We start from the raw sequence: 15141 nt of genomic DNA, 5'->3' as shown, positions 1-15141 counted from the left end.
CACTATATGTTACACTTATCAACAAATAGCAACATGAAGGATTGATGTGCATAAGGTCACAAAGTCAATGGGAAATATTGTCTCTCCAGCATGATAGATACTATACATGATCCCATCAGTCAAGAATAAACTCTAATAACGCCGAAAACGATTGATATGTCAATAATGGCACTTCATTCTTCATGAAAATGAAGGGTGCTACATCTCATTCCAGTTTAGTCACTTCTTACTCTCATTCACAACAATGATATCCGTCAAGGACCTCCTTACTAGTTCATCCAGATAGTGGGGAGAATCATCAAAGACACTCAGAGGAAGAATATCATCTTCAGATGATGTCTTTAATGCAACACTGTGGCAGTTCATATCTTTAAACAATTCATCGATCAAAGACTTCAAAGACACATTTGATTCCCTTCGCACGACTGGTAACGTTCGGGACACGTAATTGAATTGCAGGCGCAAAGTATGATCTTTCTGACTCATAGGATTTTCTTCTTTACATAGATTCGATCATGCGGTAGGGCAACCCAATTTGGTCAAGCCCAAACTGCCTAAACTGAGACCAAGATATCTGGAATTTTATATCAACAGAATCTGTTCATAGATCATTTGGTTCTTCCCATAGATTTGTTTGATCGTAATCTTGTTGCTGTCACAATTTGAGATAGATGATGTCCTGCACGGGAATTCACCTGTCCTAACCATTGCATAAGAGATAACACGAGTCTGCAAGATGGTCATTAACTTGCTTTGAGAATTCAAAGCCACTTTTCAATCAACTTGAACCATGGATGACCGTTATGACTACTTGTATAAGAGTAGGAAAGTGGATCTTGTTGAACTAAAATAGTTGTTCTCATTGGAGACTCTAATGTCGGTAAGACCAATATTTTGTCGAGATTTACGAAGGATGAGTTCAGCTTAGACTCAAAAGCGACTGTAGGAGTCGAATTCTCATCCAAGTGTGTAAAGATCAACAACAGTATTATCAAAGCGCAGATTTGGGATACAGGTATGTAGCGAGGAATATTTGCGAGTTATCTTATAGCTGGCCAAGAACGTTATCGATCTATAACAAGTGCGTAGGCATAACTGGAGTTTGTGATTGTAGGTATTATCGAGGTGCTGTTGGAGCACTAATGGTTTACGATATAACTTCAAGGTCATCCTTTGAGAATGTAGAAGGTTGGTTGTCCGAACTTCGACAGCACTCCGAGGGTGATATGGTTGTGATACTAGTAGTTTTTTGTGGCTTATAATTATCTGTAGATAGGAAACAAGTGCGATTTGGCTAATCAGCGTTGTATTTCAACCGAAGAAGCGATTGCTTATGCAGAAAAACATAATATGGCTTTCATTGAAACAAGTGCTTATGATAAGACTGGAATTGATGCCGCTTTCACGACGGTACTTAAGGGTATTCACTGGAAAGTAATTTGAACTCTAGAAATCTACGAGCTGACTTCGAGTAACTCTTTGGGAGCAACGGAGGGAGTATCGAATGCCATGCCACTTGAGAAGAAAACAATCAAGATCAGTCTTAATTCCAATTTCGAGGAGGAGGAGACCAGGAAGAAGTGTTGCTAATAAATATTGAGCTTTGTTTGTTTCAATAATAAGAGTGGGGCATTTCTAGGTCAGGTGAAGAATCCAGAGTTGTGAATCTAGCATCCAGGGGGTTCATTGACCTTTCTGTTTTCTTATATTTGGTATTCATAAAACTAAGTAGGTTTGGGAATGATGAATGGACTTGTGTTGAAGTCATTTGATACAGTTCTTTGGCGAATGGATGAGTAATCGTGATTGTAGATGAGAGCTAAGTGGGCTAAGAAGCGTATGCGACGTCTGAGACGCAAGAGAAGACAAATGAGAGCTCGTGCGAAATAAAGCCATTTGAACCTGTCTTTGCCTGGTTTCATGAATCCATGATATCTTTGTTTGTTTTGACATTCTTTCATTGTAGTAAGGCTTTTCATTCTCTCTGGTTGTTTGTATGGTTCTGTAAGCAGGTCTTCATATAATCCTCAATGGAACGTGGGTTCAATTATTTTTCATTTCATCCATAGCTAATAACGGCTTTGGAGCTGACTTTGAACGGTATTCTTGGGTTCAAACACTTCATGATGTCACCATCACAATTCCGGTGAATGCTTCCCTTCGTGCACGGAATGTGGATTGTAGAATTGAACCAAATCATTTATATATCTGTATAAAAGGTGAAGAATCACCGATTCTGAATGTAAGAATTTTTCGAAGTGATAGTATTTAGGGTAACTTATACCAGCGTATCAAAGTAGACAACTCTGTATGGACCTTAGAGACTGAAAACAATCAACGGTATCTTCGAATTGAATTGGAAAAGAATGAAGGAGAGCACTGGTGGCCATATGCGATTCAAGGCGAGAAAAGTATTGATGTGTCAAAGATTGAGCCGCCTCCAGTCAACCTAGATGCGTTGGATGGAAGTGTCCGCTCTCAAGTTGAGAAAATGATGGTATAATTGCGTTTACCCTTGAATTGTAGTACGAACAGAATCATCCTAAGAAAGAAAGTACCGATAAGGACAAGGTGATTCAGCAATTTATGAAAGATGTAAATTTTGGAAGATAGTTATAGTTGTAGCATCCAGAAATGGATTTCTCGCAAGCAAAGATTGAATAGTATGTTTGTTTACAAACATGGTAAGTGGTATTGAAAAACACCCGTTCATTTGTCATCATTTACTTCTCGTTGCGAATACGACGAGCAAGCTGCATATCACGAGGCATAATCGTCACACGTTTGGCATGGATAGCGCACAGGTTCGTATCCTCAAAGAGAGAGACAAGATAAGCTTCAGCAGCCTCCTGGAGAGCCATAACAGCAGAACCCTGGAAACGGAGATCGTTCTTGAAGTCCTGAGCAACCTCACGCACTAGTCTTTGGAAGGGAAGCTTACGGATCAGAAGCTCGGTGCTCTTCTGATACTTGCGGATCTCACGAAGAGCTACAGTTCCCGGTCTGTAACGATGGGGCTTCTTCACAGCTCCAGCAGCGGGAGAAGACTTACGAGCAGCCTTGGTAGCCAGTTGTTTACGAGGAACCTTTCCTCCAGTACTCTTTCTTGCAGTTTGCTTAGTACGAGCCATTTAAAGAATCAAACTAAAGAAATATGAATCAAAAGATAAAGGGTAGGAATCAAAATATCATGGAGCATATTTCTTGTGACTTGATTGGGTTATATTCGATATAGTTATGTTATACCCAATTATTCTTCCTGTTTCGTTTTTACAGAATAATGCCTCTATTTCGTTATCATAATACTGTATCTCCTTTTGAATACCATCTCTGGATTCTCTAGTTTTGAATCTAACTATGAAGAGAGAATGCCACTCCTTTTTATGAATGGGAATTCCGTAATTTGCTCCTATTTCTTCCATTCCATTTTCCTTAATCGTCACCAAGCGAAGCGGGATTGATCATAAAGAGTGCAAATCTGCCCTATGGCTGATCTCCTTACGAATGCCCTAGGAACAAATCAAAGTGATGATGATTCTAGTTTTGCTGAATATCTCAAGAAAATTGATGACAGGTATAATTCCTATCTACTGAATGAATTGTAGACGAGATCTAGAACTGATGTTGGAATACTATGATAACGAAGCAGATATTCATCGTATCGATATATCTCCTTTTTCTTATCAATAGTTGAAGATCCTTATCATTACAAGTCTTATTTGCATAATCTGCCTGTAGCAACACCTCAACCTGTTCAATTATCTGATGAAAACGTTCTCCATGAGTTGTCAGTAACATTGGATAAATATTCTCCTCAACGACCTATTGTTCGTTCATCACCCATCCAAAAAGTATCTTCCAGTTTCCTCTCAGCAGAAAGTATGGATTCAAGTGTACCTGATTCAATGAATCACTCGAGTCAACAACGATCCCTCCTTCATTCCTTTCCTCAAGTTTCTACTCTTCAGAATCAACTTATTTCTGTTTCTCCTGCAGAAGAATCAACTCATGGAATGCATCTGGTAAAAGAATCTCAAGAATCTGTAGAGCATTCTGATGAAGAAGAATCGTCTGCGACTTCTTTGTTCCATTGTATTGATGAAACATTTCAGCAAATCACAAATGTCGAGCTAGTTATGAGAGATGAGTAGAAAGAAGAATGGGAATGTGACCATTAGGGAAGTAGTGACAGAGAATCAAGGGCTTGAATATATCCGAGAAGGAAATATTGATGGAATTGTATTGGTAGGGATATGATGCAAGTTTCACGTAGTACATTCATCAGTTGCTACAACAAGACTGCCAAACAGAACGAATCTTAGCAACTCTGAAGGAACTAAAGCTGTCTCTTCACAAGAAACAGCATTTCAATCTCGTTCAGCTTATGTTGGTACTTCGGGAACTCTTAGTATCCAGTTCATCTCAATTGCGTATCGCAGGCATGTTCTATCAAATCTTGTTATTACTAGCTCTCCAATGGATTGCTCAGTTTCCTGTTTCTGAAGGTTGGATGTCTTGTCTTTTCTCTCTCAAATGTCATCTCTTTATCATAGCATCGTTCGAGTCGTCTGATAAACAGCTTGCTGAACGAGAAGCAGCATATCGCTTGTTAAGTACATGGATTGAGCAAAGTCCAGCATCTCTCCCTCGTTCACTGCTAATGTCGATAATTGCTGTAGCTGGAGCGAAGAATGACCCTCTCCGTTTTCCATCTCTTCATCTCCTCCTTCAACTTTTCATTGCCTATCCTCGTTCACTCTTTCTTTGTGATGGTTATTGTGTGCTTCTTCAAGGTTGTATCGATACCCAAAATGCCTCTCTTCTTCAATCCACACTCCTTGCTTGTCTGTACTTTTTAAGTGATCAGTCGTTTCGTCAAACGAAGTCTCTTCTTGATCTTCAAGTTATCATGGACCCATTGCTGGGTGACGATACATTGACAAAACCCAATACTCCTGAAGACTCGCTTGCATCACCATATTACATTGCCAATCTAGCAGTTTTAACAGTCATGAGATCATGGAATGGTCTGTTACTCTTTGGAAGTGAGACTGGCGGATTCAGTCATTATGTCAATACATTGGCAACACAGAGTGATGAATCTCCTCAGGTGGCAAAGGAAATCCTCTCAACATTATTTACTCTATTGGGAATTCCCACACCAAGTCTTGTGAATGAGGCTGAAGTTCATCATCAAAGTGTGTATTGGAATGACTGCAGTTTGTTTGTTGATCGGTTGGGCTTCTCATATTCTGAGAGGACTCAAGTGAATGTTCTCACAGTATATCTGGCACTTGTTGTGTCTGTATGTATTCGAGCAAAACTTCCCGAGACATTAGTAAGTCTCATTCATCATGCAGACCCAGAGGTGTCCTATTTGGCAAAGAATCTTTTATCTGTTCTAAGTCTTTTATCTGATCTCTCTCTTCCTACAGACGACAATACATGTAGATCATTTATTCTAAAATCCTTGTTGGATGATCTAAAAGAGAATCAGATAGGAGTCAAGGAAACAGATTTCTTTGCTATCGGTCCTTCACTTCTCTATATGTATCCAATTGTTGAACATACCACATTCACAAAGAATGAATTGAGTGATTATTTGAGTTGGATTGTTCTTTTTGAGAATATTGTTGACACGATTAGTGATAATAGCAAACCTTTAATTGTAAGTGATTGTCAGCTTCTCGATCAACGATTTGTTTCTGATTCATTGAAAGAAGTATATGAGAATCGAGAGCAATTCATGGCTATGCTTCGACAAACCATTGTAATCGTTTCTCTTTCTCTTTTAATGTTCAGAAAGACTGTTGTAAACCAGTTTTAGATTGGGATTGGGAAGCAGTTTTCTCTCTACTTCTAATCACAATCTCCTATCCACAATACATAAATGAATTTGCAAAATCTTCGTTAATGAATCAAATGGAGAATTTCTTTGCTCCTCCTCAGGGTCTCCCACCTTTCATGTTCCTTCCTCTTTGTGTATATTCTTTCTTTCATTCATTTGAATTAGAAACACTCAACCATTGCTGCATGCAGTGGATTACTCTGGATGCAGGTTCTTCTTTCTGCTGACACGCAGCTAGTAGCATATCCAAGGAAGGTTGCTCTAATTCGTCATTTTCTGGAGGCTCTGGGGGAATTCATTGAGAATCCATCTTCTCATGGGATCTTTGGAAGTGTTGCTATTCATTATTCGACTGTAATCCTATTGAATAGTTCTTATCTAGGCATACTACTATGCGATTATGGCAGTTCATTTCGTCTTCTCAAAACGTTTCCAGCAGTTCGTAGATACAAGTTCTATCCTTCAGTCTCTTTACTCACTCACTCGCAAACCATCTATTTATTCTCGTAATCCAGAATTTCTCCAGATTTTAGTTACTCATCTTCATATTACAAATGAATCTCAGAATAGTGAACGAATCCTTTTCTGTTCGCTTCTGGAGCATGGAAATGACGATCTTCGACACTTCTGTTTGACTCAAATCCGAGCAAATTTAGCAGAACAAACCCAGAATGAAGAGTATGTGATTTGGTGTCTTCCTCTGATTGTAATGTGTATTGGATCCACCAACTCTCTCACAGTATTCGCTTCTTCAATCTTAGAAGACATCGTAGTCGTGTGCGGTTATGGTGACTTGGTGGTCAGCACTCTGTTTACCTACAAACAGTGTGTTCCATATCTTATTGATCAACCAGAATGTAATGAATTGATTCTACGGTTGATTGCAATGCCAATTGGATTTGAATTGTTTGAGAATGGATTCGGAGTTGTTTCAAAACGATTTGAGGAGTTTATGGTAAGAGTCAATGAGGCAAATAATGTGAAGGAAAGTGGAATTTATGAATATGTCATGGATATGGAGAATAATGTGACTGCTGGATTAGTACAGAATCCAGCAACATATCCGACTGCATCCCAATTCCTTGATCATGATGAATCACTCTTCATTAACCCACTACGATTGCAACCACCTCGGAATATCATCGACTATATGTTGCGTACAGACGCATTCCAACTTCAATGGCTTCTTCAACTCCCTCTGAAAGTGGAGTGTGTGAATCATTCCATGACTGTTGACACAAGTCTTGATATTGTATTGTCTCAGCTTCAGGTCAGTGGAATGGATCAAGACCACAGTAGTGTTCGAGTAATTGGGACCTTTGTGTCAAGTACTGATCATGATGTCATGTGTATTCCTCTTCACGAAGGAGAAGAAGTGAAATGTGTTCTATGCGTTGGGAGTGAAGGATTGATTAATGATCATTTGGGTTGTACTGTGAATGAAAGAAAGAAGACGGATATTCAACGATTTGAGATGTATTGGAACAAAAATAGTAAACGATTTTTGGAACTCCAAAAAGATGAATTCGAAGCAAAACGAGTTGGTGAAAGAGTGTTATTGAAGAATAGAGTTGCCTTAGGGACTATGTTATGGATATTAGTCGTTTACAGACAAGTGAAACTATTTCATGGTCTTTCTTACAAACAATTCATGATCGTTTGAAACCAAATACTATGACTCGAGTCTGTACGGAGAGTATGATTATACTACTGTTCACCAATAGATGCATGTTGTGTATGGGATGTCGTAGCGCATGATGATGGCTCTTTTGATGTGTATGCTGTGGAGTATGTGATTGAGATCATTCCACAGAAGCCACGGCCTGTTGTTATTCATCCACACCTTTTCGGGTCACTATTTGCCACAGCTCGAGGTCGAGCATTACTTCAATCTCATATTGACCTGGTTGAGCTGTGTAAGATATTAACAGATCCTCAAGAGAGTCTCATCAATCGAAGGTCTGTTCTGTGGGCAGTTGCTCATATCATTAACCAGCCTGAAGGTGACTCCTTCATTCGAGTTTCTCCCACTCATTTGTTTCACTCATAGTCCGAATGTGAAACAGACTTCTTCGCAATCCTCATTCAACTCATTTCCACGGCTAATAATCTCTCTCTGCGTGCTACGTGTGTAGTGATTCTGTCGTTCCTTGCCAGTAATCCTAATTTCTCACAACGTATTGCTGATCAACACTGGATCTGTCATAACTACAATGGGAACACAGTGTGTCGACCTTCTGACTATCAATATTCAGTCTTTGCAAACATTGCGGCAGAAAATCCATTGATTCCCGTGTGTAATCATTTTCGTAAGCAGTCTCCTCCTCCACTATCACTTCGATTTCCTAGTATTGCTAAAACAAATGAGAAGTGTTTTGAGACATACATTCAGTCGAATATCTGTCAGAGTGATGTGATTCTTCATGCAGTGAATCTGACCGAAAAGGAAGAAATGGTGATTAGTCTTGTAATTTCTCTAAATTCTGTTGTGAATTGTCGAGAGAGTCGACGTCGATTGATTGAGATGAAGACATTGTATCCGAAGGTATTTCAGAGTGCTAGTGAATATGATATGTGAAAATGATTGATAGAACTGTATGTGTATGTTCAACACATCATCTCCATGATCTCTCTGATGCACGGATGGAGGAAGTTTGTATTTGGATTATTTCGAGATTTAGTGTGGACACGAGAACAATGGGCTATTTTTGATTCTGTTGGTTTTCCTATTCATTGTAATCTGTAGTATCGTTGTTCTTATTCAGTTGTTGAACAAAAGGATATTCATGTACAATCATTTGTTTGTTTGTAGTACATATGCTAAAGGGAGAAGAATATGAGGAGTATTGTTGATAAGAAGATGATCTTCATGCCATTTCTGAGAGAGATACATTGTAATAGTTAAATGTCTATACAAATCATTTGTTTATAGTGGTGAATCCACAATGATTATTCTTTTCATTCGTATTATTCTTGTAATGAGGTTATTGCCAAGAAACACATTAAATCAAAGGAGTATTAATAAAAGAACTAGAATCTACAGGTAGAATTGGCCAGAACCGAACAGCTCCAGACACATAACCACAAACCACCATTCCATCTCGAAAACAAATCCATCGACACTCATCATTCATCTCATACTTCACAACAACAGAATACTCATTCAGAATATCCCATACAATAACTCGTTTATCTGCTGAGGCAGTCGCCACCTATGGATCATGAGATCAGTCATCAACCACATATCGACCATCAAGAGAAGTAGCAATTGCTGTAATACGCTCTTTATGGGATAACAACTCACCTATCATTTCTCCAGATTGAATATCCCACACTTTCACCACTGCATCTTGTCCTCCTGTGAACAACAGACTTCCACTATCTCCATGTCCAAAGCAAAGAACCAGTACTGCACCCATGTGAGCTGACTTCTCATTCCAAAGTCGAATCACTCCATTGACGGTCATCTGATATACAAACAATGAATAATCACTTCCTCCTGTAGCAAGATAACTGTGATGATTTATGATATCACTCAAAGCAATAGAAAAAACCATTCCATCATGATCTGTTATTCGACGATATGACTTCAATGAAGCCTCTCTGATTGAGTATACTTCAACAGTACCCTAACTAATACTCTCCTATTATGTTTACATCTTCACTTCCCGTTATCAACTGCTCACAATCTGATGAGAGAATCATTGTTCGTATTTTACCTACTCCGTGTTGGTGAGAATACTTCTAGAATAACAAAACACCTTAAAGTGATACATGACGAATGGAGGTTCCAGTATACTCATAACAATGAATACAGTAATCACTTCCTCCTATAAAAACACTGGACTTATGAAAACACATCGCTAACATATTGGAGGGAGTTTCATGACAAAAAATATGGTGAAAATTGGTAGAATCATAACAACGAATCATTCCATCAAGAGAGAGAACAATGAGATTGTTAGCAATATAGCCAAGTGATGAAACAGAAGCCTTAGGAGCTGTGAATGTCTGATAGAGAACAAAGGAGTCAGAAGTGTGTTGATGGATAGAGATGGAATGATCTGATACACTTGCCAAGAAGAGAGAGGAGAACGATGCATTGTCCAAAGGATACGTAAGATCTATGATGGCAATCAACTCATCCTTCGTCATTGTAACAGAATCAGAATCAACATATGAAGAGAGAAAGGTCTCAGTAGAATCAACTTCAGAAGTGATAGTCGGATTTATACGAAAAACCCGAAGAAAACCATCAACAGAACCCGTAATGAGACATTCGGCTTGTGTACACATGAATGTAACTGCTCCTCGATGAAGAGATCTAGATGAAACATGAACTACAAAAATACTGAGGATTTGTGGAGTCGGTTACTTCGCGAAGACAAGTGTGTGTTAGGAGATTCCAGTAACGGACTGTATTGTCTCTAGCACCACTGAATAGGTAATCCTCTGTTTCTGAGAGGCAAAGAGAAGTGATATCACCAACATGACTATCAAGAGTCTCTTGATAGATTAGATGAGGGGTTGAATTTGGATGAAACTGCCATACTCGAATAGAATTCCCTTTTCCCGTGGTTATTAGAAGTTGATGTAGCTTAAGATCATAAGAATTAAATGATAATACATTTGAATAGCACATAAGAGAAATGGTATCATGATGCGCCGAAAGAGTTTGGAGACATTGATACTCATCATCTGAATCCCAGCAAGAAAGCTCGCCGGATGATGTACCTGAACAGAGATAACGATCATCGATCCAAATAAGACTAGTAACAGGTACATGAGATTGCCTAGGGTGAATAATACTAAGATCATTTACGCAATTTGTCTGATAAGAGAATGATGGTCAACATCCCAAACAAGAATACCGTCTTGACCACAAGAAACAAGCACCCGTTTCGTTTCATTATAGCAGAGAGAACTAACACTGCTCGAATGCCCTTCGAGAACTCCATCGTATTCAAACCGATTCTCAGTCGACTGTCTCAACATCACAATTGAAAAACTAGCATTCACATAGAAAAGTCTATGCATAATCCTCTCCACTAAAGACAACAAAGAATTATGGTTACCCCAAGTAATTGGAGTCTTCTTTTGAATACTGACTTCTCGATTTGGCTAGAGATTTAATGCAAAAGACGTAAGGAATACTCGAATACATGTAGGTACAGGAGTATTATCACTACAAGAAAGAACTAAAGACTCTGTATCCTTCAAATCAACAACCGAGAGACTTTTATTACTTCAGGAATGATACAATCACCCGAAACATGTTTCTTGATTGCTATCATAAAAGAAGAAACCCACGAATCCAGGAAACAAATATGAGTAGTAGGTATAAATAAGTCGAGTGGGGATTTCTCCTGGATACGGTGTAACAATTGCGAATTCGGTTTCTGATAGACATCCGATAATTCCCGCAATTCCATACTACCGTCAAAGAAACGAGATTCTCCATCTTTCGCTTCCTTTTCTTCTATCAAAAACGAAATAGATCTAAATGTCACGAGAGTACGATGGACGTACAACCACATTCTCCCCTGAAGGGAGATTGTATCAAGTTGAGTATGCAATGGAGGCAATTAACAACGCTGCTTGTGCAATCGGTATACTAACAAAAGAAGGTGTGGCATTCGGTATTGAAAAGAAGATGATAAGCAAACTATTAGCAAAGGTCGGTGAAAGTGAAAAGGTATATCCTATTGATGATCATATAATGTGTGCTGTTGCTGGTCTGACATCTGATGCCAGTATCCTTCTTCAGAATGCCCGAAAGGACGCTCAGGAGTATCTTTACAAATATGGTCAACCGAAACCTGTAGAAGAGCTTGTGGAGTATATTTGCCGAGTCAAACATTCGTATACACAGGTCGGTGGCCTCAGACCATTCGGTGTTTCATTTCTCTTCGCTGGTTGGGATGCAATTCGTGGATTCCAACTGTACCATAGTGACCCTAGTGGAAATTACAGTGGATGGAAGGGACATGCCATCGGTTCCAATAGTACAGTCAAGATTGTTTGAAGGAATGACATGTAGCTTGCTCGTGATATGTTGAAGAAGGAGTTGAAGGACGATATGACGTTGGAAGAGGCGATGATGCTAGAAGCGCGCGTTCTCTTCAAGACAATGGATGTAAATGAACTATCTACAGATCGTATGGAGTTCAGTGTGCTATATAAGTAGAATCTGGATGAGAATATGAGAAATAGAACCGATTCTGGAAAGATCAAGCAGCATGTGCTTACAAAGGAAGAGACACAAGAATTATTCAATAAGATTCCAAAGGATTCTCTTCGTAAGGAATAAGATGTGAACTCTCGTTGTTTGTTGTAGTTAGTATTTCCTTAGTATTCATTCTTTTTCATGGGAATTGTTGAGAAGATTAAGGAAATCGGTATATGGATACGGGGAGGGAGTTATTAGGATAGAAGCCGAAATGGCTCGTACTCAGAAGAACAAGGCTACTGAGTACCATCTTGGTGTTCTGAAAGCACGTTTAGCAAAACTGCGTTCAGAGGTTCTTGTTTGTTGTATGGTTGACAAATAGCTTTTAGACCCAACCTCTGGAAGTGGAGGTGGAGGTAAAGGAGATGGATTCGAGGTAGCTCGTGTTGGAGATGCGCGTGTAGCTCTGATTGGCTTCCCTTCTGTTGGAAAGTCATCGTTGCTGAAGTATTGATATGGATCAAGAATGAGCCTATAGTCACTTGACAGACACGAAATCCGAGGAAGCCGCTTATGAATTCACAACCTTGACATGTATTCCTGGAAACGTGTATTACAAGGGTTGTCGTATCCAGTTACTGGATCTTCCTGGTATTATTGAGGGAGCTGCATACGGTCGTGGCCGTGGTCGTCAAGTCATTGCCGTTGCTAAGAGTGCGGATCTGATTTTAATGGTCCTGGATGCAGGAAAAGAAGAAGAGAAGAATCATCGAGAAATTCTGGAACGTGAGTTGGAAACTGTGGGATTGCGTTTGAATAAGGAGCCTCCTCGTATCTATTTCAAGGTGAAGAATGCTGGAGGAATTAAATTCAATGCAACTGTCAAGTTGACGCGTATGGGCGATGATCCTTACGATACTGTCTATAAGATTCTTCACGAGGTAAGAACGATTCACTGAGATGAGATATAGTATCGTATCCACAATGCTGAGGTCATTTTCCGTGATGATTATGGTGTCGATGAATTTATTGATGTTGTGGAAGGAAACCGCAAATATGTAAAGTGTTTGTATGTCTACAACAAAATTGATACTGTCTGTATTGAAGATGTAGAATTGTTCCTAATTTTGTCATATCTAGGTAGATCATCTTGCACGTCTTCCTTACAGTACAGTATGCTCAATTCGAATGAATCTGAATGTGGAAACGGTGTTGGAGTTGATTTGGGAATACATGGGTCTACTTCGAATTTATACGAAGAAGCGAGCCGAACCTCCTTCATTTGATGAGCCAGTTGTGTTGAGCAAGTATCGAAATGGATTGACTGTGGAAGGAGCAGTATCACAGATTTCTCTTGAATTGCTAGAGAAGTTCAATTATGCTCTTGTATGGGGTACAAGTACGAAATACAGTCCTCAACACTGTGGTTTGGCTCATATTTTGGAAGATGAAGATGTAATTCAGATTGTGAAGAAGACTGTTACCCAAGAGAAACATGACAAGAACTATGCTCAGCAATGTCAGGCAGTATATGATAAGTATAAGAAGAAGAAGAAGGCAGCTAAAGGTGGTTAGTTATGATTGTTTGATTAAGAAACACACTCATTAAGGCTCGAACTTACGTAGAGCTTTATGGTAGTTATGCTTATGATCCTTGATTATTGTCTCCTTTCCTTTGTCATCCACAATCACTATCTTCCTCATTAAAACCCGATCCTTGTATAGAATCTCCAGTAGATGGCTGGTATGAAGTCCATAAATCTTAAGACGATTAGAGAAATTAGGATAGTAATAGACACGCTCTTCAACCTCATCCTTCTGCTTGTAGCGTTCCGTCATCGTAAGAACACCATAAGGACCATAATAATTATGGGAATATGGCTTAGTCTGATCCTTGTTCTTCTTATGCTTCTTCTTCTGCTCCTTCTTTGGAGTATTCAGTTTTGATTCAGATAGGTTGTCGTATCTGGTTTTCAAATAGTGTATGTTATTTCCCAGTTCGAAATAATTCTTTTCATCATCATCAAGAACAGTCTTTTCTTTCCCATCCTGCGTTACCACAACTTGCGAATATGCATATTCATGTTTCTTTTCCACGGTAAAGTATTTAAACTCAAGTCCATGAATATCTCTCGTATACTCGTACTCCTTGATATTACTCTCTTCAACGCCCATATAAGGTTTTCGACAACACTTACCAGGACCATGATAAATCACACGACCAACATGATCAAATTCCATCATATCCACCTCCTGTTCAGTTGAGGCATTCTCAGTTGAGGGTTTCTTTTTGATCCAAACAAGACGTTTTATCGTACCTGTCTCAGGATAGAACTCATTTCGTTCAACTTTATGTCCTCCTGAATAATGTTCACATACAATAAGCATTCCTTGTTCATTCAATGAATACACATACTCCTTATGACCCATGTTATAATCAATCACTAACGATACATCATCTGTTCCTTCATATTTTGTAATGAAACGACCCTGAAGACATCCCTCAACAAAATGAGCTTTTCCAATCTCTGTAGTATGGTCATCCTTAAATAATGAGAATACACCTGACTTCCCTTGTAACCAATCAACATGATAACGTCCACCAGGTCCAACCTGATGCCAATCACCACTGAAGTACTTAAAGTTCTCTTTTAATATATCCAACCATTTTCTGAGTTTCTCAATTGATTCACTTGTTGCTTTCTTGATCTTCACTGCATTATCACGCATCACCTCACATTCATCATATTTCCTATTCAATTCATCTGTCTTTGATTTTCGGCTGTCATAACAACTTTTAATCTTATAATAATAACCATCAATATCATTTCGCAGATGCGAAAATTCATGTTGCATATTGATAACCCGATCAATATCTTCACCCTTTGAAGCATTATCATTGGACGAACCATCAACAGTTTCACCTAATATTGCACTCCAATTATGGTCTTCGCCCTTTTCCAATGTTTTGTTTCCTGATATGCACAACAGAGATGGATCTGACTTCACAGCACTCAGTCCAAGAACCTTGATACCGTGGTGCACCAACTCTCCCTTCCTTTTATACTCCAAAGGAATCACTGTCTCACTCAAACGAAGACTCTTCATTTGGAGATACATTTCG

At 39.1% G+C, this 15141-nt stretch overlaps 8 protein-coding genes across 8 annotated transcripts; 6 read left to right on the top strand and 2 right to left on the bottom strand.

The window, feature by feature from the left end:
• Positions 1-790: 790 nt before the first annotated feature.
• Positions 791-1590, top strand: JH06_0030 (RAS-like protein; the record flags this gene model as incomplete). Its single annotated transcript, XM_014674788.1, has 6 exons — positions 791-821; positions 854-1015; positions 1052-1085; positions 1115-1241; positions 1273-1420; positions 1451-1590. The coding sequence occupies 6 exons, from the start codon at positions 791-793 to the stop codon at positions 1588-1590; spliced, it is 642 nt and encodes a 213-aa protein (XP_014530274.1).
• A 581-nt stretch (positions 1591-2171) lies between these two features.
• Positions 2172-2613, top strand: JH06_0029 (hypothetical protein; the record flags this gene model as incomplete). The annotated part of the gene is made up of 3 exons (XM_014674787.1): positions 2172-2210; positions 2273-2497; positions 2527-2613. 3 exons carry the CDS (start codon positions 2172-2174, stop codon positions 2611-2613), a joined length of 351 nt encoding a protein of 116 aa, XP_014530273.1.
• Positions 2614-2723: 110 nt separating this feature from the next.
• Positions 2724-3131, bottom strand: JH06_0028 (histone H3; the record flags this gene model as incomplete). The annotated part of the gene is made up of 2 exons (XM_014674786.1): positions 2724-2917; positions 2942-3131. 2 exons carry the CDS (start codon positions 3129-3131, stop codon positions 2724-2726), a joined length of 384 nt encoding a protein of 127 aa, XP_014530272.1.
• Positions 3132-3485: 354 nt separating this feature from the next.
• JH06_0027 (cytosolic regulator of adenylyl cyclase) lies at positions 3486-5827 on the top strand (the record flags this gene model as incomplete). Its single annotated transcript, XM_014674785.1, is given in 6 exon segments — positions 3486-3574; positions 3606-3658; positions 3691-4043; positions 4063-4124; positions 4152-4245; positions 4274-5827. The coding sequence occupies 6 exon segments, from the start codon at positions 3486-3488 to the stop codon at positions 5825-5827; spliced, it is 2205 nt and encodes a 734-aa protein (XP_014530271.1).
• An 86-nt stretch (positions 5828-5913) lies between these two features.
• JH06_0026 (cytosolic regulator of adenylyl cyclase) lies at positions 5914-8660 on the top strand (the record flags this gene model as incomplete). The annotated part of the gene is given in 9 exon segments (XM_014674784.1): positions 5914-5982; positions 6014-6202; positions 6231-7388; positions 7418-7544; positions 7573-7868; positions 7899-8422; positions 8440-8504; positions 8530-8564; positions 8595-8660. 9 exon segments carry the CDS (start codon positions 5914-5916, stop codon positions 8658-8660), a joined length of 2529 nt encoding a protein of 842 aa, XP_014530270.1.
• A 190-nt stretch (positions 8661-8850) lies between these two features.
• Positions 8851-11142, bottom strand: JH06_0025 (WD40 repeat domain-containing protein; the record flags this gene model as incomplete). The annotated part of the gene is made up of 10 exons (XM_014674783.1): positions 8851-9060; positions 9091-9477; positions 9506-9592; positions 9623-10172; positions 10201-10445; positions 10476-10641; positions 10671-10877; positions 10908-10969; positions 11003-11062; positions 11095-11142. 10 exons carry the CDS (start codon positions 11140-11142, stop codon positions 8851-8853), a joined length of 2022 nt encoding a protein of 673 aa, XP_014530269.1.
• A 209-nt stretch (positions 11143-11351) lies between these two features.
• On the top strand, positions 11352-12158 carry JH06_0024 (proteasome subunit alpha; the record flags this gene model as incomplete). Its single annotated transcript, XM_014674782.1, has 3 exons — positions 11352-11867; positions 11889-12031; positions 12062-12158. The coding sequence occupies 3 exons, from the start codon at positions 11352-11354 to the stop codon at positions 12156-12158; spliced, it is 756 nt and encodes a 251-aa protein (XP_014530268.1).
• Positions 12159-12215: 57 nt separating this feature from the next.
• On the top strand, positions 12216-13592 carry JH06_0023 (hypothetical protein; the record flags this gene model as incomplete). The annotated part of the gene is made up of 6 exons (XM_014674781.1): positions 12216-12246; positions 12281-12375; positions 12400-12524; positions 12556-12958; positions 12989-13126; positions 13158-13592. The coding sequence occupies 6 exons, from the start codon at positions 12216-12218 to the stop codon at positions 13590-13592; spliced, it is 1227 nt and encodes a 408-aa protein (XP_014530267.1).
• Positions 13593-15141: the final 1549 nt, after the last annotated feature.

This window comes from Blastocystis sp. subtype 4 (assembly GCF_000743755.1).
Source record: "Blastocystis sp. subtype 4 strain WR1 chromosome Unknown seqid_0001, whole genome shotgun sequence".
NCBI classification, from domain to species: domain Eukaryota; class Bigyra; order Opalinata; family Blastocystidae; genus Blastocystis; species Blastocystis sp. subtype 4.
The sequence above is the reverse complement of the archived record's forward strand: the minus strand, read 5'-3'. Positions and strand labels throughout refer to the sequence as shown.